The 27,217-nt window shown below is 33.4% G+C and overlaps 2 protein-coding genes across 2 annotated transcripts in view; one reads left to right on the top strand and one right to left on the bottom strand.

Annotated features, from left to right (window-relative positions):
• Positions 1-12,004, top strand: part of LOC105360093 (nose resistant to fluoxetine protein 6-like) — a 15,789-nt gene extending 3,785 nt beyond the window's left edge. The window contains exons 2-11 of the mRNA XM_011496882.1: positions 1,771-2,024; positions 2,448-2,665; positions 3,307-3,589; positions 4,651-4,811; positions 4,972-5,140; positions 6,368-6,564; positions 7,197-7,335; positions 8,296-8,491; positions 10,722-10,864; positions 11,809-12,004. Coding sequence (XP_011495184.1) covers positions 1,771-2,024; positions 2,448-2,665; positions 3,307-3,589; positions 4,651-4,811; positions 4,972-5,140; positions 6,368-6,564; positions 7,197-7,335; positions 8,296-8,491; positions 10,722-10,864; positions 11,809-11,991 — 1,943 coding nt within the window. The 3' untranslated portion in view covers positions 11,992-12,004. The remainder of the gene's footprint in view (positions 1-1,770; positions 2,025-2,447; positions 2,666-3,306; positions 3,590-4,650; positions 4,812-4,971; positions 5,141-6,367; positions 6,565-7,196; positions 7,336-8,295; positions 8,492-10,721; positions 10,865-11,808) is intronic.
• Positions 12,005-14,790: 2,786 nt separating this feature from the next.
• Mical (Molecule interacting with CasL) overlaps positions 14,791-27,217 on the bottom strand; it is a 40,070-nt gene continuing 27,643 nt past the window's right edge. Inside the window, 10 exon segments of the mRNA XM_011497234.1 lie at positions 14,791-15,789; positions 18,255-18,660; positions 18,896-19,005; positions 19,106-19,256; positions 19,689-19,830; positions 20,972-21,001; positions 22,724-23,307; positions 23,439-23,915; positions 25,102-26,754; positions 26,859-27,217. The exon segment at positions 26,859-27,217 is cut by the window's right edge and continues 11 nt beyond it. Coding sequence (XP_011495536.1) covers positions 15,693-15,789; positions 18,255-18,660; positions 18,896-19,005; positions 19,106-19,256; positions 19,689-19,830; positions 20,972-21,001; positions 22,724-23,307; positions 23,439-23,915; positions 25,102-26,754; positions 26,859-27,217 — 4,009 coding nt within the window. The 3' untranslated portion in view covers positions 14,791-15,692.

The raw sequence follows: 27,217 nt of genomic DNA, 5'->3' as shown, positions 1-27,217 counted from the left end.
TTCTCTACTTATTCTACAAAAAAGATTAAAAGGTTATAATATGTTTTTCAATTTATCTTACTTCTTTCGTATCTTCGTATACATCATTTATTATTTTTTCTAAATATGTATTAAAAAAATTTTTTGAGAAATTTATCATTAAAAAAAAATACGTGTTTTCTTAATCATCTCATTAGGTGATTTAGGCAATAAAATTAATTTAGTATTTTGCATTAGCCAGTAATATTTATTTAGAAACATTTTCGTAAAGTAAGTTATCGATTTTTTGTAATAGAAAAATTGATTTGTTTATTAAATGCAAATCTAATAAGACAAAGAAAGTAACAAAGATAATTGTCTTGTATTCTTGTGTTTGTAGTTTGGTTAATGTTCGATGTTTCCATTTGAAAGCGAATCAAATTTTCATTCGAGTCTATAGAATTACAAGTTTTGCCAATCGTACATAAACCAAAAGGATTTTTTTTTTTTTTTTGGCTTAGCAATTATAATTACTCTCTTCGTGTTTGGCTATTTAGGTTTAAGGTCGTCATTCATGGACACAGAGACGATATCGTCGACTGGTCATCAGTGATCCCAGACTCTCGTCTTGAATCATAATCTCTCTTTTTCGAACAAGTCCTACGCGAAGGTCAATGTGCAGCTTATGTAATCGAGCTCATAGAAAAATATTTATACATATGAAAACGCACAAATATACTTGCCGTGTATTCAGAAAGTTTTCTGACTTTTTTTCCCGCGAGGGTACCCGAAAAGTTTAGACCGCAGCCTGAAATTCACAATTTAAGCGACCGATTTATCCTTGAAATGAGATTATAGAGTTGTGTCCGTGCATATACGAGCCTGTACGATTTTATACATAAAATCTGGACTTTGATGAATATTTATGTATGCGTTTAGAAATTTTACATAAATTTTAAATTCTTTAAACGATAATGGGCATTTTGAATTGTTCGATATTCATTATTATTACTCTTGATAGAGATTTTGCTTATAAATATTTTTTCATCTGCAATTTAATAATAAAAAGGACAACACGAGTCTCATTTTAAATGACTGGTTACTCAATTCTTTATTAATAATATTTTTTCTCTAAACTGCAAAAATTTACGTACACTCGCAGACTTTGAAGTTTCTTCAAAGCAACGTCTCTTCTAACATATAAACACATAATTTATATTTATCGTCTATATAAATATTGAATGGAAATAAAAATAACAAAATGAAAATGCAATATAGATACACATTTGTAAATACGTAGAAATTTATCGAATAATATAGTAAGCTTAATTACTATAATTTCCGAATTGTTAAATAAAGATTTTTGTATTTGAGCATTTGACATTAATATAAGTGCGCTCGAACTTTTAATAGATGATAATAATATTTTTAACGAAATATACATTAAATTTCGGCACTAATCGAGTCTTTAAAGATCCAAGAAAATGAACGTTTACCTGTTATTTATTTGCACATAATTGCTGTGTAAATGTCTAGCATATTGGCACTTGTTTTAGCAAAATCGCTCAATACAACTGAATCTTATTAATAAAGTTACAAAGGCCTGCATATTTCAAGAATAACAAATAATGATAATGATAATGAAACAAGTCGCTTTTAAGCTTACGACTTTAACAGTCAAGCCTATCCACGGCATCGTAAAACTATTAGGCCAATAAACAATAAAGCGCAACGTCCCCCGATTCCATTCGATCGAGAATAATAGTTACCTACAATTATTATTTTAACTAATCGGTGGCGAAATTTCCGTAGTGTTCGACGCCTCGGCCAAGTATCCTTACGGAATAGTCGACGGCCAGACCGTACATTTGGGCAGCTTCGACCAGTGCTACAGGCTCGATGCAAAAGTTTTTAGCAGACGAGGACAGGAGATGGAGACGAAGGATATCCATGGTAGATATTGTCTCGTGGACTTCAAGTACGAGCAGCGGGTCACGACGGTGGACTTTCGTGGCAAACTCAACCTGGATTTCGACCCCAACGACTCCATCTGGGAGTCTATCAGAGTAAGAGCGTTTTACATTAGAGTCTTGAGAACATTCGACATTTTTTTTGTCGACCGACGTTCCGTTGCTGGAAGCACGGAGTGGGCAGGATGTGGGCGAGGGGATGGCATTTTTCCTCAATGGACAATATAGATTTTATTGGCTTCTCAGTGATCGTTTATCTCGGTCTCGCGATAACGAGCGCTATACCTTTAGGCAAATAAAAGTTTGACTTTGCAAAAAAGACAATAGTAATTTGAGATTCCATCGTTTGAATTTATTGGGTAAGTAGCTGGGATATTGTCGAGGATATCGTAAAGAACGAAAAGACTGGAAGTAAGACAATTTGAAATAGCCGTCGAGCCGTACGGTTATGGGCGTTTGGAGGCGACCAAGGTCGAGTAGATGATTGACGAGTCGCGTGATAAGGTATTATCGTTGCAGGAAAAGGGCGACTTCCGACGCACTAAGCGCTACCTGCTGCAAATGGCCCTCTGTGTACCCGCGGCCTGTACTGCGGAGGACGTTGAAAAGGCCCTGCAAGGCCCCTACAAGGACTTTAGCGCCAAGAACAACCTCATCGTGAAAGCCAGCGTGGACAAGATGAACTGCCAGGCCCGTCACGAAGAAATCCCATTTTCAACGGGCGCCACCGTCTATTGGTCAGTCGAGTCCGCCGGTTGCCCAATTTATCCGTGAAACGTAATTCGTCGTCCGTGATTCGATGGCACATGAGCGGATAATTTACAAGCAGAAAATAAATAAATAAATAAAGAGCAATAAACGACCTCGACTATATTGACGGAATAGTGCATTGAGGAGGAGAGCGAGACGATCAATGATAATTCTCGACACTTAAAAAACGTATTTTATATATTATCTTGGTCCATTGGGTGGTATATTTTCGAGCAATAATTCTGATTACTTTGGCAAAGTCAATTCAAGAATGAAAAAACGAGCGCAAACGACGTCTTCGCGCAATTTCTTATCGTAAAATCGTTACACTCGTAGTTACTCGGGCATCCGTTTCCTTTTAAATGACCTTCCCTTCGAGTGCCGAGGTACCTTAATTATTAATTTGCCCTTTTCAAGATAATAAAATCGGCTAATAGATGTTTACGGTATTGAAATTAGAAAATGCCCGAGGGAATTGCACGAGTCCTGCGGAGAATCGAGCGAGGCGAGCAGGAGCAGGATCGCGGTAAAGAGAAAAGAAAATTCCGAAACTCGTGTGTCCCAGACGACGAATAAATTGCCAATTTAAATAGATGTGTAAAGAAGTCTCCCGTCCATTTCATTTCAGCATTGTGCTGCTAATTATATTTGCACTCGTCGTCGCGGGTAGTATGTACGACGGAACATTGAGGGCTGACGAGAAGGAAACGGTTGTCTCGCGCGGACTTCAACTGCTGCTCTGTTTCTCCGCCCGAAGGAACCTCCGCACCGTCTTCGAGGTCAGCTACAAACATCGTGGCTTCGATACCATACACATTCTGCGCATCTACACCATGACCTTCGTGATATTTGGCCACAGGATGATGCAGTATTACCTGAACACCGTTGTCAATAAGTACCACCTCGAGAAAGTGAGTCTCTCATCTTTCGTTTCATTTGTCTCGCGCGAATTTACAAGCGACTGTGCATGGATTGTACATTGCCATGAATGGCCAAGAAGATGGTCGATTATTCGTATGGATAGAAACGTGAATTGGGGATTGGAAAAATGTTTAATATTTCGAAATGATGAAGTGAATCGAATTGAATTGCGATATACCTGCGCCTTGTGTGGTATTTATTAGAAATTATCGCTCGATCTTAATTAGAAATTGAATTATTAAATTAGGATTGACATTAGGTCTTGAGCAAGACATAATTAGATAGCGGAGGAATGAAAAATAATGAAGAAATGCGGTGTTTGTTATTATTGTGAGTTCAAAAATCCAGTGATTTTAATCTATATGAATTACAGATCAATTTAATCGGCAGTTCTGAAATATTAGGAAAATACATTATATTAAACTGATAACGAACTGAATTTGATTGATAAGATTGTTTAAGTGTAATTTAAGCGTATAAGCACAATATTAGGCACAATATTAATGAAAATATTTATTAAAGATAATTGGATAATAATTTTACACTTTAGTTTCGTCGATTCGACGAATCAAATTGTTCATTATTATCGGTACTTAACTTCAATTTTAAGGATTTTTAATCGTCCACGTGAAAATAACGGATATTAATAATGGTATGAACTAACTTTTTTGATTAATTGTTAATTCTAGGCATAATATTATATTTATTGCTTATATGCGAAACATTCGTTACGATAAACGTCAATTAATACAATCATATAATTAATCTATAATTAATCTATAATTATGCATAGGAGAGGATTTTATAAAAATAGAATAATGAATTTCACAAAGAAAAATAGTAGTCTCCGTCTTTTAAGCCAAGAATACTAATAGCGCAATGTATTAGTGTTCTCCAAGTATTTACAAGCTTAACAAGACAACTAATTTAATATTTCGTCAATCACTTTTGAGTAAAAATGCACAACGCGACAAACAAGCTATTCCCAAAATATAATCAATAGCCATAATATAATAATCGATGCTTTATTAAATAAATTAATTATTTGCAGACTTATGTTATCCCGTCCTTCATTGTACTGCACAATGGGCCAATTATTGTCGATGGTTTCTTTGCAATCGGCGGTCTCTTGACTTGCTACGGTTTCCTAAAACAATTCGACAAAACCAAGAAAATGAATTTCTTCGGCCTCACCTTTATTCGTTTCCTAAGGTAATTGCTCGATTAAAAGGAAAATAAATCGCTTCTAATTAATAATCCAACTGCACTTAAGCTATTCCACTACATACGAAACTTTAATCATCATATTGATTTACAGAAGCCAAGCAGTTTATTCAATTCCATTGATTGCTAATTGGTAAACATGTTTCAGATTCACTCCCGCCTATGCACTTCTAGTCTTCTTTCACGTATATCTCTTTCCACACATGGGCTCCGGTCCACAATGGCAATCGAAAATAATCGCCGAGTCAAAGAATTGCGCAGCAACTTGGTGGGCGAACCTCTTGTATCTCAATAATTACATGACAATGGAAAAATTGGTAAGAATTAAAAATGTAAAATTAAGAGCCGATTTAATAGCCAATTTAACAAGAAAATATTTACTTTGGCTTTAAAACGCATGGGGTCCTACTACGAGGAGTCCATTAATTGTCAGCTATTTTTTTAGAAAATATTTGAGAGATTTTGCTTTAATCCCATTGACCATATCGAGACAATTAATAAATAACACTGATTATGAATAAAGTTTTGCAATTCAGGATGAAAGCAAAATTTATTGGCTCTACAATATAGTCGTGTATAATGACCAAAATTTTTTACTCGGTACATGAAAAACAACTTTGCAATAATCTTTCACAAAAATTTCTTTAAAGATTTTAAGTGATTCCTTTAGTCTTCATATAGATAATAATATTTACGCTCGATGGGCTATTAGCGTAGATTGGAATGCAATTAGTAGTTTGGGAACGACTCGCATATACATTATACGTACGATATTTTACTATATTATTCTACTATACTATCTCGTATTATTAATTTTCATTCTCAATTATTGAAGAAAATAAGTCTTAAATTCTATTCGACTATTTATACTTGGCTTAATGCCTTCAAAATATATTTCCTCCTTTATCGTTATTAGAGTTTTCTTATAAACGACACCAACTTATAAACAACACGTAAATAACCAAATGCATAATTAACCATATATTTTGCCTTGAAGCAATCTGCTATAAAATAAAAAGGAAAAAAAATAGAGTAATTATGATATGAGGCTTACAACTTTTCATTAATTTAATTTTATTGCTTTTTTTTTTTTTTTTTTTTAATGAGATCTTAACGTTATTAAATGAATTGACCGAATTTTCTTTTAATCAATAACAATATTTGATAGTAACAATGTAATATATATATATATATATATATAGCCTTAGCGTGTTAAATTTACATTTTAATCATTAATAACAAAATTCACAAAGCTTTAGAATGTTACATCAGCTTATTTCGATAGTTGCATTAATTTATAATTTATATTAATAATTAAACTAAAAACTATATTGCTTATCGATTTCATCTTAACATCGACTTATTAATTCCATATCGTTAGACTAAATAAGCGATATATACCACTAAACTTAATGAAACGAAACATCGTTTTTAACAATCTAATAATAATAATAATAATAATAATAATACTGCCATTAGTTATAATACCGTACATGATGGAAACTATATATAAAAATAAATATTATACTATTGTTATGTTACAGTGCATATTCCAGTCATGGTACCTTACAGTCGACTTCCACTGCTACCTCTTAAACATAGTACTCGTCTTCGCATTTTGGAAGCTGCCGAGGAGAATCGGTTATTTAATATTGGGAGCAGCGACCATTATGAGTATAATGATACCTTTCTACATTACTTATGTTAATCGAATACAGCCAATGTTCATCGGTTTCCCTTAGTAAGTTGTGTCCCCCTTTAATAGATGTATCCTGTCTTGAAAAGAATTTAGCTATTTTTGGGAAAATAACAGAAAATTTTCCTGGGCATTGGACAATAATGAAGGCACGCGTATCGTTGCGTATGCTTACTTTTAAACTATGGTACTTCAAGTAATTATTTTGCTTTTAAAATTTACGGGCTATAAGTTGAAAATTTATTCGAATTTTGAGAGCGTTAATACAGATATATTATAATTAAGTAAAAAAAAAAAAAAAAAAAAATTGTTACCAATACAATATTAATAATCTAATACCAAATAATGTTTAAATAATTATGTAGGTTGTATAGATGCTCTGTTGAAATTTCTAATACAAATTTATCATGAAGATTTAATCATATGTGGTATTCACTCACTTTTCTTTGATATATGTAAAAAAAAAATTTTTTTTTTCTTTAAATAATTTATATATAAATTACTATTATTATTATTAATTATTCGATTGTCTTCGATGTATGCATTTGAAAATTTATCAAAAGATCAAAGCTATTTATATCGAGTCCACATTATTCTTATTGAAACAGTATAACATATCAATCTAAATATCAACGTTACAACTTTCATTATATTACTTGACTTTTTTATTTTGACAGCTTAACTAATCTGAGCATGGACCCGTACTTTGTCAATTACTACGTAAAGCCATACATGCGCATGACCGCTTATTTGGTGGGAGTTATTGCTGGCACCATTTTGTACGACTATGAGAATACTTCTTGGCGAATATCCAAGGTTTAAGAAAGACAAACTTTTTTTTATGAAATTTTATATAATCCATGATCCCATTACCCTTTCTATATATAATGAAACGATAATTTACTTATAGACAAAATTCTATGAAATTCATGATCGATTGGCTATTAATGTTCCCATGTAGAATATTATGATCATGTAAAGAAATTTAACTATCGCTGAATTTCATGGCGCAAAGGTTTTATTCGCATATTCCTCGTATATATCACTTTTATAATTCTCATTTATCAAATCAAACCAAACAGTAGATTTTAGAATATGCCATATAAATTTAACGCGATAACAAAGTTTATGCTCTTAATCTCGATCCTACATAATAATAATAATAATAATAATAATAATAATAATAATAATAATAATAATAATAATAAAAACAACAGCAATAGTAACATACTAAAAATACATAAGAGTAAATAATTTTAATTGAATATTTATTTGAATTTTAATTGAATGATTAATATTTTAGGAATATTTTGGACAAATATTTATACGACTAAACGATCGTGATAATTGTAACAGTGATACGTACCTTTTCTTGTATTTGAAACTAAAACACAATAAACGCATAAGACAAATGTTATGAGCAAAACGTAACTTCATTGATAAGCGATATACTCCGTGAGAAAACTCGGCATAATAAACATTAAAATTTAGTTTAAAATTTTATCAATACAAATTGAAAATGAAAAAGCCTTGCCTTATAATTGCAAAAATTTCATTGACTTTATTTTGATACGTACGATTATCAAATTCAAATTAGTCATTATTCGTAACTTTTAATCTGAATAGAGTCTGTTAATACAATAAATATATAACAGACAACAGCCGATAGCCTTAATCTCTCTTCGTTTAAACTTCATTGAGGTGAATTGACGAGGCATACTTTTCGATAATAAATCGGCACGAGCCTCTTCATAACAACATTCTAAACATTTACAGAAATGGTCGCAAAGCTTATTCCTGCTACTGGTATTTGTAGTGGGAATATCATCACAATCACTGGGCTTCCAATACCTGGATCCCAACTCAAATACCTCGTTGCTCGAGACGGCGCTCTATGCCAGTTTACACCGAGGCGCATTCGCAATCAGCTTCTGCTCCATCGTTCTGCTCATTACTATGGGCGATGGATTAGGTAACATTACTCTTTATTAAAAATCCATTCGCTGCGTGATCGTCAATTAATCATTATTACAAATGAGCATTTGTAACGAGCGATGTTTACAAAACTCGTTTGGAAAATTTGAATTACCGAATTCACTTCCAATGTCGCATTGAAGCACTCCCCGACACACATTTAAGCCCGAGAAATCGTCTCAATTAGCCATTACGTTTAAATGATTGAAACAAAACAAAAAAAATCAAGTGCGCGTATCATAATTTTTTGAAGAATGTTAAAGGAGGAATATGTTATATATGTATGGACAAGTTGATTCATATAATTTTTTTTTTTTTTTTTTTTTTTTTTTTTTACCTACTCCTATCGATTTAATCATTAGCTGTTTATAAGAAATTACAAATTTATAAATCAAGTTTATTTGTAAAATGTTTTTATAACCACTTTTTTTACACTTTAACACGCAATGAAACTTATGAATTAAAAGAAATTCGTGTAAACGACTAGAATCATAATTATAATTCAAAATTTATTCAGCAATATAGTCGATATAATTATTGACTAGCATCTACTTTTAAACAATAATGTTTGAAAATCATTAATAAAAACTTATATATTTTTGTCTCCATGACCATGACTTATATATTAGGCAACCCGCTGGCTCCGTCAAGGCTTATCTTCATGCTCTTAAGATATTCTATCCTATTTCATATAATGGATTCAAAAGAGTAGCTTCAAATCTACCGAAAATCAATGCGCTTACGTCCTACGCTAATATTTATCTACAATGATGCAACTCTTATTCATTTTCGTGTATCGATTAATTTTCATATTACAAGCTTTAATAATGCACGCGTGCGAGCCCATACACGCAAACTGACCTAATTACAAAATTATTCACTGCTCGTTTATACACAATCGTCAAAATATAAAAATGTTTGTGTACGAACGGCAATTTGTATTCAAAAGATCAATTACAGTCGTGGGCATTTCATTTTTCTCTCGATACAATTTTATATTTTAATCTTAAATATCAAATTCGTCGTATTAACTTTATACTATAATTCGTACGCACGCACACATACATTATTATTATTATTATTTTTTTTTTTCTTATCTCACCTAAGGTTTTTATGCGGTCATATAAATATATGTCCAAATGGACTAACTGATAAGTCGCAGCGACACTATAATTCAGAATATACAAGATTATAAAATAATTTCGTCAAATATTTGTTAATTTTAATTACACAATATTCCTTTATCTCATCCAAATGCGTAAATATTTAATCCACACTGATTTTAAAATTCAACAGTCTAGTTTTATCTCGAATCGATAGATTACTTTCGAAACTCACTCAACACATCTTCCAACTATCAATACTATCAATTTAAAGGTTTTATCCAGTGCCGAGCCACGTGTATTTAACTATATTTTCGTGCATTAAACTCTAAATTATACCGCCAACTAATTTATTTTTCATGATTCGTATAAGGTATGGGTAAAGATTTTTACAATCATTATAATTTTTGTCACATAAATGCCAAGAAAATATTTTCATAACAAAGCAGCATTAATGGAAATATTAACAATGTATTTTTTTTTTTTTTTTGTCCATATATTGTATAATCATAAATGTTTCTTTAACCATCTGTCGATACCTAATTAACAAACAATTATTCAAACTATTTAAAGTCTATGATTACACGCGTAACAATATGAAATCGAGTTGATTATAAAGATAATTGATTATAAAGAAGATTTCTATCAATTACTTGAATATAAAAAGAGCCATTAAACATGAAGAGTCTAAATTAGAAAGATTAATTGTCATTGAGTCACTGTTAATGTACAAAAGGAAAATGAAGTAGAATAAGTAAAATTGAAACAGAATTGAAGCCTTTAAAGCTGTTTAACACCTAACGCATGTGTTTTGAAATAAAAATTTAAATAAAATCAGCTATTTAAATTTGTTTTGGTTCAGTTAATAATAATAATAGCTTTATAAAAACGTAAAAGTGTACCTCTCGAACGTTATCGTACACTATACTAATTAATACATACGCACGTATTTGATTCGGAAATTCAAAGTTACCGAGCAATGTATACTTGCATTTGTCTCGAGTTAATAATTAATCCACGAGCGATTATATTTTCATTTAAACAGTACATTATGAAAAAAGTCTGTTATTATCGTCGATGTTTTACGCTTCATTAACACAATTACCTTTCATTTTATTATGACAGATTATTATTACAAAATTTTGACGCCGGGTTGGGTTCAACCGTTTGCCCGATTGACTTATGGTATGTTCCTGACGCACAACATTATTCAGTCCTATGATATTGGTACAATACGAAATGCAAGGACCTTTGGGATTCGTAATGTGGTAAATATTAAAAAAAAAATGTTATTTATTACTTATATAGCATAGTATATTTGGACAATTAAAGCGGTTAAATTATTTATGGGTATTATTTTTCAAGAAGAAACTATTCGAATTTGATATAAATAAATAATGTTATTATCGATGAGAAAATATATTTCAAGAGTTGTGTGTATATAGAATTCATTATAAAGCAAAATTATTATTATTTGGGGTAATTTTTTTCACTCCCAAAAATTATATTAGAATTTTCTTGTGGCTCTTGTATTCGAGTTTCATTGGTTTTTAAAATAATTTATAAACATTAATTATTTATTACGTGGCTTTTTTATTCTCTAATACGTACAATATAAATTTGAACAATAAAATCAATAGTTTAACAAAATAATGCCTATCATCTGTATAGAATTTTTTTATTTAAAGAATGTTATTAGGTAGAAAGGGAAATTTTTATATAATATAAAATTTAAAAAGTCTACGTTTAAATTATGAAATATAACGATATAATAAATAGAATTTTTCCCCTAATAAAAATATTTCATTGTTTCTATTATTGTTTTAATATTTGGCTTTAATGTATTTCCTTGACTATGAATTATATATTTTAAATAAAACTTGAAATATAATTGTATTTTCTATTGAAAAAAAAAATTATGTATAATTTCCTATTACTGCTTAACTTCGTTAATTTTTTTTTAATATATAAATTTGTACAATAAATTACGAAATACGAGAGCATACCAAAATACCCATATTTTCTGTGTATTCCTTGCAAATTGTCAACCGGATATACCTTTTTTGTTTTAATTTTTTAAAGATTTTATATACCTTTAACACTTTATTAACTCTCATTAACAAGTTGCTCCTTTAAATTTATCCTTTAATATTAGAATTTCATAATATAATTCATCTATAGTAATAATGTATAATTGATTTGAATTTTACAGCTCTGGGACTTTGTGCCAGATGTTATATTTTCCTTTCTCATAGCTCTATTAATTGCAATCGGGATCGAAGGTCCATTTAGAAAAATAGAAAAGCATTTTATTAGTAAGAGAATAAAAGGTTCATCGAAAGCTATAATAAGTACAAAAGATCAAATAAAGAAAGAAGATATCAAAATGGATTAAATACAAAATTATGCCTGTGTTATTTTAGAATATAATCATTAAAAATAATGTTATTGTATATAACATAAATCTGTATATATTTTGTAAATAATTGGTAATGTATTTAAAATAAATATGTCATTACATTTTTAAGATATAACATACTGTTTTTAATTCATTTTTACATTATTAGTAATTTCTTACTTAATACGCAATTAATCTGGCATTACTATTTAAGGACGACTATTTAATACGAGTTATATTAATTTATAAATTATTAAAATTGTAAAAAGTATGTTCTTTCAATGCACTGGACAAATTTTAATAAATTGATTTATGATTAAATTCCGTAAAATATTATTCCATTGATTGTGTATCTAATAAGATATTTTGATTATTTAAAATCATAATACGTAGAAATCTAAATGAAAATCTAAATCATAACAATAGATAATTCCAACAGATTAAACAATATATAAATTATAAATATATATAAATTTAATTTTGTTTACAAAAATTATTGTACGATGTAAACGTATAGACTATACATGAAATTATTTAATAAATTAGATAAAAGAAAGCATTGTCAATGTTTTCAAAAGTAATAAAATACTAATACCTTTTCCTATTTCCTATTCATTAACTATTTTTTTTTTTTTTTTTTTTTTTTTTTATTTTTTTTTTTTAATATTCCTTTTTAGATATTAAAAGCCAATTATTAAATTGATTGTATTTAATAAATAAAACGAGTATAATTTTCAGGTTATTAGTAGGTATAGAAGTTAAAAATGAAGTACTATAAAAAGAAGTTTTTTCATAAACAATTTGCTGTTAGGGTTCAGAAATAAAAAATTTCGATTTTCTTTCAATAAATATATTTTATTTATAAATTATTATAATAATTTTTACATTAGAATTATAATATTGCTTTATAATAATAAGCCTTATAATTAAAAAGTTACCATTTATTTGAAATAAAAAGTAATCTAAATGTAAAAGTGGATTATTTCATATTAATTGTTTATCTATTATTTATTTAATGTCACTTAATCCTTTGCACGACATAGATAATAAAATAATTTCTAAATAATTTCTTGAAAGCAAAAATTCTATAACTTTCTTTTAATGAAATTAAAGTTTCATTTAATGTTGTAAATAATGTTATACTTTGATGATTAAATTGATTTTGTATTCCGATTCATTATTATGAATTTATTTTACCTTTGCACATATGTTATAGGTCCTGTACATTGTTTTATAAATAATGAATAAACAATTCTTTTTTAAACTCAAAAGTAAAAATAACAACAGTATTTTATTAATTTCCATAATACGTTAAACACTTGAAATTTTACATTCGTCTGTGGTATACAGAATCATGAAATATGGATTTTGAATAATATTAAAGATTTTAAACACGGAATATATATATATATATAAGAATGTGAATGTTATATTATTATTTCTTATCAATTTTTATGGAAAATTTGAAGAAATTAAATAGCTTAAACTAAAATAATGACGGGTAAAGATGGGTTTTTGCGAATATTCTATTATTTCTCGAAAGGTCTATTCCATATAAAAACTTTTTTTGTCTGCATTTTTCTGCATAAATATCATATATTCGACTGCATGAATAATGGGATAAATAAAAATCAATCTAAATACTGGATATTTTAATATAAAAGCATTTATTAAAATTAGCGTAGTGGTAGGCAACATAAGTAAAATGTTTGGCTATTTTCGTCATGTTAGTGGACTTACAGTTACATTTAGTCGCATTAAATTTGTCTGGACCTTACAACTAAATTGTAACTATGTACTATTACGTTTGTACAAATCATACATATTTAATATTTAATTAATATAAATCATATATAAATATGTACAAATGCATGCCCAGCGTATCGATTAAAATTGAAAATTTCCTAATGTATCACTCTAACGTCGATTAATACAAACATTATCGAGACTCTTTACTTATAAATTTCACATTAAATTTTATTGGGCTGAAAATATGATTATTTTATTAATTTACGAGAAAAAAAAAACTATTTGACTTTTATTCATTCGACTAGGTTTAATTATCTATAAATTACAATATTACGAAACGATATGATATCGTTCGTTGTAACGGGAAAAATATTTTTATATAATTTTACATGATTGAGTTAATTATTCATTTATACTGCTTTCAAATCGCTTACGTTTAAAAAAATAAAAATTAAAGTTAATTACATAATAACTAATATACCTTTATAGAATATAATACCGAACTGTCGATATAAATCCATACGCTGAATGGTTTTTGCATCGGATCTCACATTTTTGTGATTTATGTCTATTCCGTATTTAACAAATTTACATAAAAATTTCATTAAGTTCGACATTGTCTTTCATTTAAGAAGAGCATTTTTAATTACCACTACTTAGCACTCTTGCCAATAGATAATTTAAGTTCACTTGATTGGTTGGCGTACACAATTCGCATTAATCACTTAAAAATCCATACACGCTGCTTCGATTTAAACTTAATTATGATTTTATATCAAAAGATATGGTAGTGCTTTGCATTAATTTTATTGGATTATAATTTAATTTATAATTAAGAAGAAACTTAGTAGCAATTATTACGAAGTGAGTGTATGATAAAATACAATGTAAAAACTATTATATAATTTCATTATGTACGTACAAATTATTTTATAAAAACTTGATTGTTAAGTGAATTTTCGAATCAGTTCTCTTGATTAATATATTACAATTGAACATACGTGTGTAATTTTTTATGATATTATTACTTAATTTTTGTATGCTTAATCGTGTTATAAAACATTAATATCCAATATAGTAAATCTTTTGAATCTGAACCAACATTTCTTCTTAATACTTTGAGAATAAAATTTTATTTTAAAATATATGAATCACATTTTATAATTTCAATCAATAATTCTTAATTGTTACCTCGTGTTTTACAACTACAGTTTTTGTAAAAAAATTGACTATACAGTGACTTATTTAATTCTACCTTACAACAATCAATATCCTTTGTTATTTTTAAAATAACTATACCAGTCTCTTTCTTTGCAAACATAAAAATAGACTTTTTGCTTTGTTAACTCACAGAATATACATATCAGGCATTTTTAATTCGTTCGCATACATCATCCATCAAAAATATTTACTCTCTCTCTCTCTCTCTCTCTCTCTCTCTCTTTTATTTAATTATTATATTTACGTTCTATTCTCGTTTACTATGAAGAATACAGTGTAGTATATTTACGTTTCTATTGAGATAAAAATTTAATTTAAATATATGAACATTCAATCTCTAAATTCGATCATCAAGAACACTATTTGATTTTTATTATATATCATTGGCATTATTCGTAGTACCATTTTATCAGTAATATTCATAAGCACATCGCGCGGTTTTAATATAAATCGTCAACTATCGTTTATAGTACAATCTATTTGAGCAATATTTCTAAAAGTTCTTCAGTTCATAGATCTTTTCTATTGTATTGTACAAAATGATGAAAATTGAGGCGCGAAAAACGGCTTACTCCTTGTTACTAAACAGAAAAGACGAGTAATAAACAAAACTGATTTGATTTTTTCTTCATTCTTCAAGTAATTCCAGTCTTTTATTTGCAATTTGTGATAACGAAGATAACATGCGAACATACGATGCGAATTTATCGGCAATACTGCTTAAAACATTAAACGGAATATTTGGAGCCACGCTTGTTAACGGAAGTCAATCTTATATCTTTAGAGAGCATTTGCGTCTCGAGATCTCGATCTTCGTCTTGATACCTAAAACACGCAAACAATAATTATACGATAATTGTAACATTTAAGAGAGATAGAGAGAGAGAGAGAGAGGAAAAAAAAAACAACAAATTCTAAGCAAATCATGGGAAAAAGCGCTTTAAAACATTAAATAACAAGAATGCAAAAAATGCACAATATATAAATTTCAAACAATATACAAATTTCAAACAAAAACTTAAAGCATTCTGTATTAAAAAAGAAAACATTATAAGAATTGAATGCAGTCATTTAATATTATTAATTATTCGTATTAAAAGGATATTTTGCTACTTAAATTTAGAATTATAACGTCTGCAATATGACGAAAATTATTGTAAAAATTCATTCAATAAGCGTTTTGAATTTTAGATTTTTTGCTTTATTTTTTTCTTCTAATTGATACAAAAGATTCATAACTTATTCCATGTTCACGTGTATTTCAATTTTTATTATTCTTTTCACAAAATTATTTCTCAGTAAAGAATATTTGACCTCAAAATCGGATTAACAAAGGAATATGTTAAAACTAGCAAATTTTACAGCAACGTAATTTACATTGAAAAGAATATCACAATTTTTTCATTATTTGAATAAGAAATTCTAGTTTCAAGTAAAAATATCCCTTCCTTTAACAAACTATATAGATTGGATGTGATTATTTCTTATTTACTTTTGAAATTAACATTTTATATTCACGGTTAAACGAACTCTTATGCTTTACGGTATTAAAAGTTTTATTTATTAGTGATAAGCACAGGCTTACCAGTGGGTCTCTGAATTGCACTGTGCAGAGGTGCAAAAATAAGCGAAGCCGTGCGTATTCCCTAATACCCTCTGCCCACAACGTATTTTTTTTTTTTTTTTTTTTTTTTTTTATGTACTCAAGAACACCTTTCTATTGATATTTCGAAAAGACACTAACACATGTAAATGTATCTGATGAATAGGTATTATGTTTTGATAGTTATGAATCAACACAAAGCAGATGTACTATAGGTTTTCGCACAAAAACTAATTTAAAAATAATTTATGCCTTTTTCTTTATTAATAATATTTTACTTATGGAATTACGGGGGTATACTTTTGTGTATTTTAACTAAATAATAAAAACACAGATCATTATTCACGATAATTCTTAAAATAAAAAAAAATAAAAAATATGACACTTAAATTTTTTTAACACACCGTAATATTGAGTGGGTTAACAAGGAAATGAGGCGTTTAATTAATTCATCATCATTTAGCGTTTAAACTTATCTTCGTTGAATTCTTCTAAAGATTATTTATAATTAGATTATTTACAAATGGCATCAAATTATTCTATACATTAGAAAAAATATTTTGTTATATTAATAGAATTATACTTTCATTCATGTCTGTTCCAATAAACAAAATATTAAATCGACTTAAAATTTATGTAAAATAAGGAGAGGTCCTCGTAAAACCCATGTTAGATATATACATACGTAACAGTTAATTAAAAAATCTACTAGTCTTGTATGCCTGAGCCTGAATTTTATTTAGATTTATTCACTGTAAATATATTATTTTTACTTTATAATAATTGATTTATATATACATAAATGTATATTCTCCAATTTTAATATCATTTAGTAAAATATCTTCTATATTGTATGCAGTAAATTTTTTGAATGCTTATCCTTCAAAAAATATCATTTAAGATTTCTCTAATCTAATATATATTAGCATAAGCAAGTGCAAATTAATCTTATTACTAAACCGTCACAGGCTATTTCTTATTCTTGTAAAAAGTGCAATATAAAATTAAGTTTGTACTATATAAAAATTACAAGCAGTATCAACATTTGGGAGGAGGGGGGAGGGGGGAGGGGGGGAGTACATAGATAGTGTTGCAAATGCAAATAAAGAAAAAGAGAAAAGAAAAAAAAAAAGTGAAATTGAAGCCATGCGAAAGGTGAAAAGGAAATGATATTGCATGCGCAGTGCTATAAAATAATGTATCTTTATCCTTATAAAAAATACAATTTTTTTCATCTTTAAAAATGAACATATATATATATATATATTTTTTTTTTATATCAAATAATTCGTCTCTTAAAGCAATTTGTTGTTAAAGTTTAAATGCATTTTCTTTAATAGAGCGTGCAAATAAGCTTGCTACTCTACATCACGTAATTAAGCGGTAATTAATTTTGCGTAATCTCACAGCAAATACATTGAATAAAAAAAAAAAAGTAATATCGTATTTTGTTTATAAAATAACGATACGGCAATCTACAGCACTGGATTTGCGTTATAAAAAAAATAGGAAAGATTCCTTGCGAAATGAGATAAGGAACTCGGTTAGATAAAAGGATAACGAGTATGCAACTAGAATAGCCAATAAAATATAGGTGAAGGAGACGACACATGAATCCCCGTTTCTGAAAGAATTCGCATCTATTGTAGTAGGTGCAATGAGTGTCGGGCACGAGGGTTTACGCCACCTTTGTCGCTCCTCTTCTAAAAGGGCTATTAACGAGTCACGTTTAGCCACGATCTCTAACATTTCCGTTAGGATCTCCCCTTCTTTCTTCACATCGGCACTCGTTTTCGTGTCATCTGGAAGGGCCAAATATTTCATTAATATTCTGCTGGAAATAGCGCACGGCCAATTTCTACCAAACAATGGCTTATAAATGTAAGACGATAAGTTAAAGGAAATCACAATATACTCACCGTCGTCGGCTAATCTTTCGCGCAGCTCTTGCTGTAACCTGTCATGTCGATCTTCAAGTTGTACTTCTTGTGCTCTTACCAGTAGCTCTTTCTCGTATCTACGAAGTTCCGTTCTTTCTCGCATTAAGTCGAACCATTCTCGCAATAAATCCGCTTCCTCTCGGTTACAGCATTCTAGAAATTCCATAAAATTATCTCACGATTATTCACAATCGCACTTTCGCAATGTAATTGAAGATAAGAGAATAAATTAATAATCAAAGAGAAATATGGCTTCGAGGCTTCGACAATTAATAATTAAGCAAGAAATCCACAAGATCTTTCATTATAATGCAGCTTTTAAAATGTTTAAATGTTATCTGCTTTTCAAGCGCACAAAGTACATCGATTAAAGCTGGAAAAAACTTACCTCCTTCTCCCCTCAAAGCTTTCTCAACATCCACCCCTCTGCTCTCAAGCTCTCTTTGCTTAACTTCCGTTTCTTCTAGCTTTCTCTGTATCTCCTGAGCCATTCTTAACCTACGTACAGAGTGAGATGGAGATAAATACAAAATAAATTAATAATTACGGCTCGCTCGACTGACAAGTTCAATATTTAAAGTGAGAAATTATTTTTCACCTTTTCAGCTGTGCTTGCCTTGCGATGCGTTTGGCAGTCTTCGTTTTTCTTGGAATGCTATTGCACGAGCCGTCGGCCGTGTTGGAATTTTTGTTTAATTGCGAATTCGACAGTGCAGTTGTCTTTGAATCCTCATCCGACAGACTCTCGTCTACGTGGACATAAAAATTGTCGAGCTATAAGTTATCAGAGTCGTCGAACGCGATGATCAAGATAGCGCGAAACCGTTTTTTTTCTTTTTTTTTCGCGGATCTTTTTCATTTGTATTATTTGTATTATATCGTTAAAGAGCGGAAAATACCTACTCGTCAAGATGTCGTATTGTCGTAAAAAATTGGAAAATATTGTACAGTTTATAAAAGTAAATCGCAACGTAGCGATAATTTAGTTGCATTGTAAGTGTGCGTGTCGAGTATCAAATTAATCTAAAGGTATCACCGAATGTGTAAAGTATAAAGTATTGGCAAAAAAAAAAAAGAAGAAAAAAAAAGAAGATAAAAGTAACGAGCAAAGTATTTAACGAATGAAAATATCGAGTAGTATAATCGAGATTGTAAAGTAAAAAGAAAGGAAATGGTCGAACCGGTAACATTGGTGGGCATTATGTAGTTGATGGGCGGTGGCGGCACAGGCGGTGGACTTTCTATGAAAAAGCTACCAACATTCAGCATTCCTTCGCACACACTCTTAGGTCTTTTATGGAATTGTGGATTGATTTTGTCGAGCTGCAAAGATTCGAAGCGGTTAATACTCTCGAGGCTCAGTTTTTAAAACAGCTTGTTGACCTTTTTGACCGCAAACGCGCATTCGCCGCTCTTATTATGTTTTTACACATCTAAACAAACACAATCACACGATGTAAAAACATAATTTCCAGTTATGCATTCACGTAATGCGAAAGTGGAATGTCAATTTTTGCGGTTAAAAAGGCCGTTATATGCTCAAACTCAACTATAAAACGTAAACAACTTTAATTCAAGATTGTTAAGATTGACAGCTGTTAAACAAACAAGTACCTAACGTCATCGGATTTTAAATCTTTCTGATTATTGTTTCAAGTGCATGGAGGTTGGGATACATTTATTGACATACTCGTGTGATTTTATAAATTTATCGAAGAGCTTTAAGTTAGGATTATACGTGATTTCGATTTTACTTGTGCTTCCCATTAATTATTCAAAGACGTTGAAACGACCTTACGCGCCCATATAACCAAGTGCATTATAATAATAATGCACGAGACAATATTTTAATTGCAACTGAATAGTATCAGAAAAATTTACAGCCACTACATTTTCGAGATTAATAATTCAGCATACATAAATAAAACATCAAAATAAGAAGCATGAAATAAATAAAGCGTTAACGTGTATTGAACAAAAGAATAAAAGCGTTATTGGTTTTTCGTCGTGTGATTTGCATTTTCATTTAAATAATACTGTGCATATAATAATGTTGCACGAAAGAAAAATATTTCTTTTCTTTTTGTTGGTAATTATTGCTTCAACTATACATATGAACTATACAATATTATAAATACTTTCGATGTGCAAATTGCATGTATGCATATATACGCGTGCGCGTGTACATGTATAGATATATATATATATATATATATATATATATATGCAAAGAAATACAGGCACGCACGGGCGCGCACACGCATATACTCATAAACACGCACGGCGCGCATATATATATATATATATATATATATATATACGAATGGTGGTGCAAATTTGTTACACACGACAAAATTCAAGCCTGAACAAAAAAAAGATACCTGCAATGAAAAATAGTGCATTGACGTATACTGGAGCAAATAAATATAAAGTGTTCAACGACTACGTATTATAAATTGCTTACATCTGACCCATCCGAATACGATTTAAACAACTGAAACACGATAAAATAAGTTAAAACATAATCTCGGCATGAACATTCTTCTCGGTGTAAATAAAATTAAACGGACTAGTAAATTGGCGAATCCACCCTGGTGAATATAACGCTTTGTTAACATTGCGTGTATGAAACAAGTGCGCAATCTGCTAAGGAATGTCGACGTTTTCACGTATTTTTTTCTCTTTTTCACTTAATGGATGCTTATCTCAAATTATCTAATATTATTAAAGCACCGTTCGTTGCAATAAATATATAGAAACAGATGATAACACTTGAAGAGACTAAAGTTTTATCCAATTTTTTCTTTCTCGTTATTTATTATAATTAAATATAATGCAAATTAATACATTAAAATTATTTTATAATTTGCCTACGGACATTCCTTTACATATCTCCGTCGCATCTTCTCAATTCAGCCATAAATGGCTCTTAGTCGTAATTTCAGAAACAAGGGTACAGCACATTGATTTGTGATTTGAAACGAACGTTTATGCTTCCATAACGTTGTCTAATGTGGAAATGGAGATGTGTGCATTGGACGTTACACGAAATATCTGGTCAATTGGTCAATTTAAAAAATATTCAATACATATATATATATATATATATATATATATATATAGAACGATTATTTATTAAGATTAATACTCCCTATTTTAACGAGCATTAAATGATATTCCCACAATTTTATCAAGTTTTCACGAGTAATGAATTACATTACGAGATATGCATTAAAAATTATTTATAGTACATACATTAGGATCTTTAGAATTTTATTACGAGCATTGACTAATTTTTGTTTCATTTTATTTCTATACTACGTATAGAATACTACGTATGCATACGTAGATATTAGCGTAAATTAAGTTAGTACCATTTTAAATCACAAATCGTTCCGCACTGCAAATGTAATGTCAATAATAACTTTGTAATTCCGAAAGTTCAATATTTGACGTCGCGATGCAAGGATTATTCTGACAAATGGTTGTCAGTGGACATTTCTTATCCGATTCTTCGTTTTAAATAATAACGGTAAAATATCCTCTCTGATCGTAGGAGACACGCTCGACAGTAGCGTATGGAGTAAATTGGGATTCGATAATTTAAATATTGAATGACAAGGTCCGTGTCCGTATTTAGAAAATTAGAAAATTAGAAAATTAATCGGGAATCGGAGATTCTTGACATTAGAAACGCATTAAGACAGCACAGATAAATAAGCCTCGATAAACTATAAAAAGCTTATGTTCTGCATATTAAACACTTAAGCTTAAAGCTTCTTCGTTCTTATAAGAAGCCAAGCAATTAACTACCAAAGTTTATAAGCAAAATTCTCCTATTAAATCGTCAAATAATAAGATAAACGGCCCTCGATTATTATTACAACGGATATCGATCCTACGTATCGTGAGCATCGCGAGATGGAAATTGTCCTAAAAATCCGGGGACGAGATTGGCTGATACAACTCCTGCAGCTACCTGGTGCTTAATCGAGATGCATAATTACTTGCGCTCGGAGTCTCTACCCGAGGCTTGGAGGCTGCGGGGTCTATATATATATTTATATAAATAGAGAGAGAGAGAGAGAGAGAACAGAGAAGAGAAGAGAAGAGAAGAGAGAGAGAGAGAGAGAGAGAGAGAGAGACAGACAGAGTGAGAAAGGGTGGCGCGCTGATCACCAGGGCGTCCGGATGGTTTAGCCGTCTCGCCTCTTACCTTGGCCTTGTCCTTGACTTTGGGCGTCAGTCGGAACATTGAGAGCCTCGTGGTATCCTTGGCGTTGGCCGGCGGTGAAAGGGAGTCCTTTCTCTTGAAGAAGTCCGAGACGGCCTGGATAATGCTGCGGCGCCTGTCCGGTTCCTTGGACCGTTTGCTCTTGTCCCGCTTGTGTACCGGCCGATCGTCCCGACCGAGGAGCTCGTCGAGGCTCTTAGCGGTGACCCCGCGCTCGTCCTTACGGAGCTCCGATGCCGTGACGCTATCGGTGCTCTTGCTCGTCTGGAGTTTAGCCGACGAGCAGCGAGGTAGCCCGAAGCTGCCCCGAAGGCACCTCTTGACGGCCGTCGGTGCCGTCGGCTCCGAGTCCGTCTCCGTCTTGAGCTGCCGCCTCGCGAGCTTCGCGCGCAACTCCCTCATCCTGTCCTCGGGACTAAGGCCCAGATCCTCGTCGCTCATCAGCCGGGCCCGCTGCCGAGCGTCCTGCCGGGCCTCCTCGTGCTTGAGACGAGGCGGCGCCACGGGGATTCCGAGCCTCGGCTCGACGCCGATTGCTGTGCCGTCTGTCGCCACTATCCCCGGATCTATGGGGGTAGCCATACTTTAGTACAGTGTTGAGTAAATGTGAACTTGGCAGTACCGGGCGAGTCTACTTGCCATGGGCGTTGAAGGGAGGGGGGGAGAGCGAGGACTGAAAACTAATTAACGAACGAACCTGATGTAAGTGGCGGTGGTGTGGCAGGCCTGACAATGGGACAAGGCACGGGCTTGAGGGAGGCCGTGGGATTCTTGAAGGAAGCCGTTCTCGCGGCCCTCTTGGCCTTCTTCTCGGCGGACCTCTGCTTGTGCGCCTCGAGCTTGTCCATGAGGAGATCCTGGATGAGCGTCTTCTGTTTCGAGCGCTCGCGCGTGATTTCCTCGAGTTTGCGGGAGGTCGCGGGTGAGTTGAGGCCACTGCCGAGTGGTTCGGGCTCCTTCGTGCTGTTAGCCTCGATGGCCACGTCCTCGGCCGGTCGCTGTTGCTGCTGGGGCGGTCCGGACCTCGTGCCCTTGCGCTTTGACTTGCGCACGTCGATCGAGTCCTTGACGTTGCTGAACTCGGCGATGCGCGACTGCAGTCGCTTCACGTATTCCAGATAATCCGGGCTATTGGCGTCCTCGTTGAGCTTCGAGCTCCCTTCCGGAGTTCGAGCTACACAAACGAATCGCTCTCTTACGTAACTGTTTTGCGCAATCCTTACTCGGGCTTTCAAATGTTAATTTACTTTTTGCGCTTTAGTGCGTAGCGCGTTGCCGACAATATTTTCTTCGGCTTTGCATTAATTTATTAATTTTACCAAAACATTTATCGAGAATGAATGAGACTCTTGGGTGGGCTTTTCAATTACGTATTTTGCGCGAGCGAGATCTGTTAATAAGAAATTTGTGCTTGAGCTACAAATTCCTTTCTTTGGCTCATTTTATTTAAACGAGGATTCTCGCATTACAATTACCTAATTAATATTATTTGCTAGATCGGCTCGTTATGTCCAGCTAGTCCATATCGAATATATATCAAGGGACTCACTGTTTTCGTAATAAAATTATAATAAAACAAATTCTTTGCAGCACCGTGTATCGAATGAGATTTAAAAAGCATGCAATTACAAAGAAGTGAAAGTTAGAAATTTAGAAAAGTAAAACATTTTGTAATTTAATTTAAACATTTAATCGATGAAGATTTTAATGAATGAACGCGATTGTACATTAAAAAGAGATAATTTCATGTTATCTTATCGTGATCGCATTTATAAAGAAAGTTTGCATTACTCGATCAATACAAAAATTCGAATCGACAAGGAATCCTTACAAACGAGTCAAATCGTAGCCAAAATCTCGAACGATTCTAATGGTTTTTTCTATCGTTCTTCTCTCTCTCTCTCTCTCTCTCTCTCTCTCTCATTCGTTCTTAAATCATAAAGTATATTTGCATAAAATGAGAAAGTGTGTGATGTGTCGGCGGATATGGTGTGATATGAGACACAAAGCATACAGCCACAATAAATATATTGAAAGTCAGTGCATCGTTACGTAAAATTGTGTTGATAATTATATACTTTAATAATTGTAATTACAGTTTCGTGTCGTCAAGGAGAGTCACCGCCTTTATCATTCCCTGTAATCCCAATGCGTCGATAAAATGAATTTCGCCAAAGCATATGATACTCGTATGATTACATTTGTTGCCATTAACTATACAATCCTAATAATCGCAGAAAATGGTAATGAGTAAGTGGTGGAGGATCGGTGAGTGGTTGGTAGGGGCGGGGGGGAGGAGGAGGAGGGGGGGATGGCTGCCGTTTCGTCAGACGGAAATAGAGCAGGTCGAGTCGACTTACGTAATTCCGGTGTCTTTGTTGGCTCGCTTTGCGTATCCTCCTCCTCGACACATTCCGCGTGTCTAATGTCCTCTGGCTTAACCGGACTCGCCAAAACAGTGACCACCTCGCTAGTCGTCGTGTCCTCCGCTGCCTCAACCATTATCAGACTATCCTCGTCCATCGACATGCACATCAGCTCTTTGTTGACGACCTCGACCACTGCCGCATCCCGCAGCTGACTTCGCTCCTCGCACCCCGTCACTTTAATCTCGCATGGCAGCATCGACGTCTTCATATTGAGCCTCAGCCGATCCCGGACGTCGTCTATCGTTACCGGATCGAACTCAATGACGTTCGCGTTGCCGTCATCGCAGCACGGTGTCTGCGCATCCGACGATTCGTCATATTCGAGCTCCGAGCGGGCGATCGGTGCGACGCAAGCCGCGACAGTCGACGTCGGCGCCTTGAAGCTCACAAACTCGATGTAACCCCGATTCTTTGGCTTCCACGGCTCCTTAAGACTGTCCTCCTCCAGCAGACTATCATTATCCGTGTCCATGTATCCGATATCCTCGCCGTTGGCCAGCAGCTTCGAGGCTATCGTAGTCGGATAATGGGCGCTCGCCCTCTCGGCTTCGAGCTCCTCCTGGGAGTAGTCGAGCTCGACGTCAGTTAGATCCTCGCCATTGGCCATGCCGGCGGCGCCTCTGCCGTCGAAGAACCTCTTGCTCTTCTCTCGGAACTCCGAATTCATATTGTACTCGACGTCCCTCAGATCCTCCGATACAAGGTCATCCCCGTCCTTTGCCCATTCCGAGAACTCGGTCTCCGTGTAAGCGGCCGTGGTTAGGTCATTGTCCTCGGAGTCGTCGTTCTTGCTGGAGCGACGAGAGGCAAGGGAGGTTGCGCTGCTCCGACCGTTAATGTTCCGTTGGCTCGACGCGTGTTCCTGGAGTTGTAACTGCCTCATGTTATTGCTTACGGTGTCGATATCAGTGGCGGTTGCTGGCGCCACAATCGCTATTGATGGCACCGCTGCTTTAGCCTCGATCCCGTTGGCATCCTCGAGGACGTACGTACACTCGATCGAGTCTGGCTCAAAATTCATCGCGTCTTCGTGACGTCGCTCGACCTCCTCGTCCAGCAATAGATCCCCATCCGTACTATGTATTTGCAATCTTGGTGGTGAGAGACTCGTCGCAGCTTTTCGGTGCAAGATCGGTTGCGCATCGTCGTCATCGCTGGTTGACAGCGAGTCACTGTCGATCTCATCCTCATCCTCGCTGCTCTCGTCCTCGTCCTCGCGTACCCCGTCATTCTTATTTTTCTTCCAATTCACTTGTGGGACAACGATCGATGTTTCATGCAGAGGACTTCTAGGCCGTGGCTCGTCGCTCTCTCGGTCCGCGGATTCCACGACTGTGAATTGTCCGTTAACTTGAATGGGCGTCGTTGCTTCCGATACGTGCTTCGCTTCCTCCGTCGGCGTTGGCGTTTCGATATTTAGGATGGCTATATCAGGCTCCTGATTGGCTTCCGCCGATAGGACGGTCGGCGATTTACATTTATGGGCGGCTAATTTGGACGGCGAGTCGAATATTGGTTTTTGTAGGTTGCTCGATTCCTTTATGAGGTCTGGCAACTGGATGGTTTTTGCGCTATTCGCATTAGCTAAAAGAAAAATAAAATAAAATGCTTTATTAACTCTCGTGACATCATACGTGGTAAGTTGATTTAAGAAACCATCATGGCGTACTGGAACCATGTCTACTGACCGACCACGACTTCTATTCCCGCGCTGGTTCTCTTATCGAACGGGAAGGCCTTGACGGGCGAGGGGGAGCCGAAGATGGTCGACGGCGAGAGTGGTGACGGGGACTGCTGGCCACTTCCTCTTAATTTATTGGTGCCCTGGAGGAAAGCCTGCATCGTGGGACTGGGCTCGTGTGCTGGATTCAAGAGTTTCTGGTGCTGCGAGATGGCATCGCTGAGGTTGCGCAACCGCGTGTCGACGTTCGACGTGGATACGGACTTGACAACCGAGCCACCGAAGCCGGAGCCGCCCAGTAGATAACGTTTCTTCAACTCGAGCGAGAGTTTCGAGGCGATGCCCTCCGTCGAATGCGTCCGGTTC

This window comes from Ceratosolen solmsi, unplaced genomic scaffold (assembly GCF_000503995.2).
Source record: "Ceratosolen solmsi marchali unplaced genomic scaffold, CerSol_1.0 scaffold13, whole genome shotgun sequence".
NCBI lineage: Eukaryota > Metazoa > Arthropoda > Insecta > Hymenoptera > Agaonidae > Ceratosolen > Ceratosolen solmsi.
Note: the sequence above shows the minus strand (reverse complement) of the source record. Positions and strands in the feature narration are given on the sequence as shown.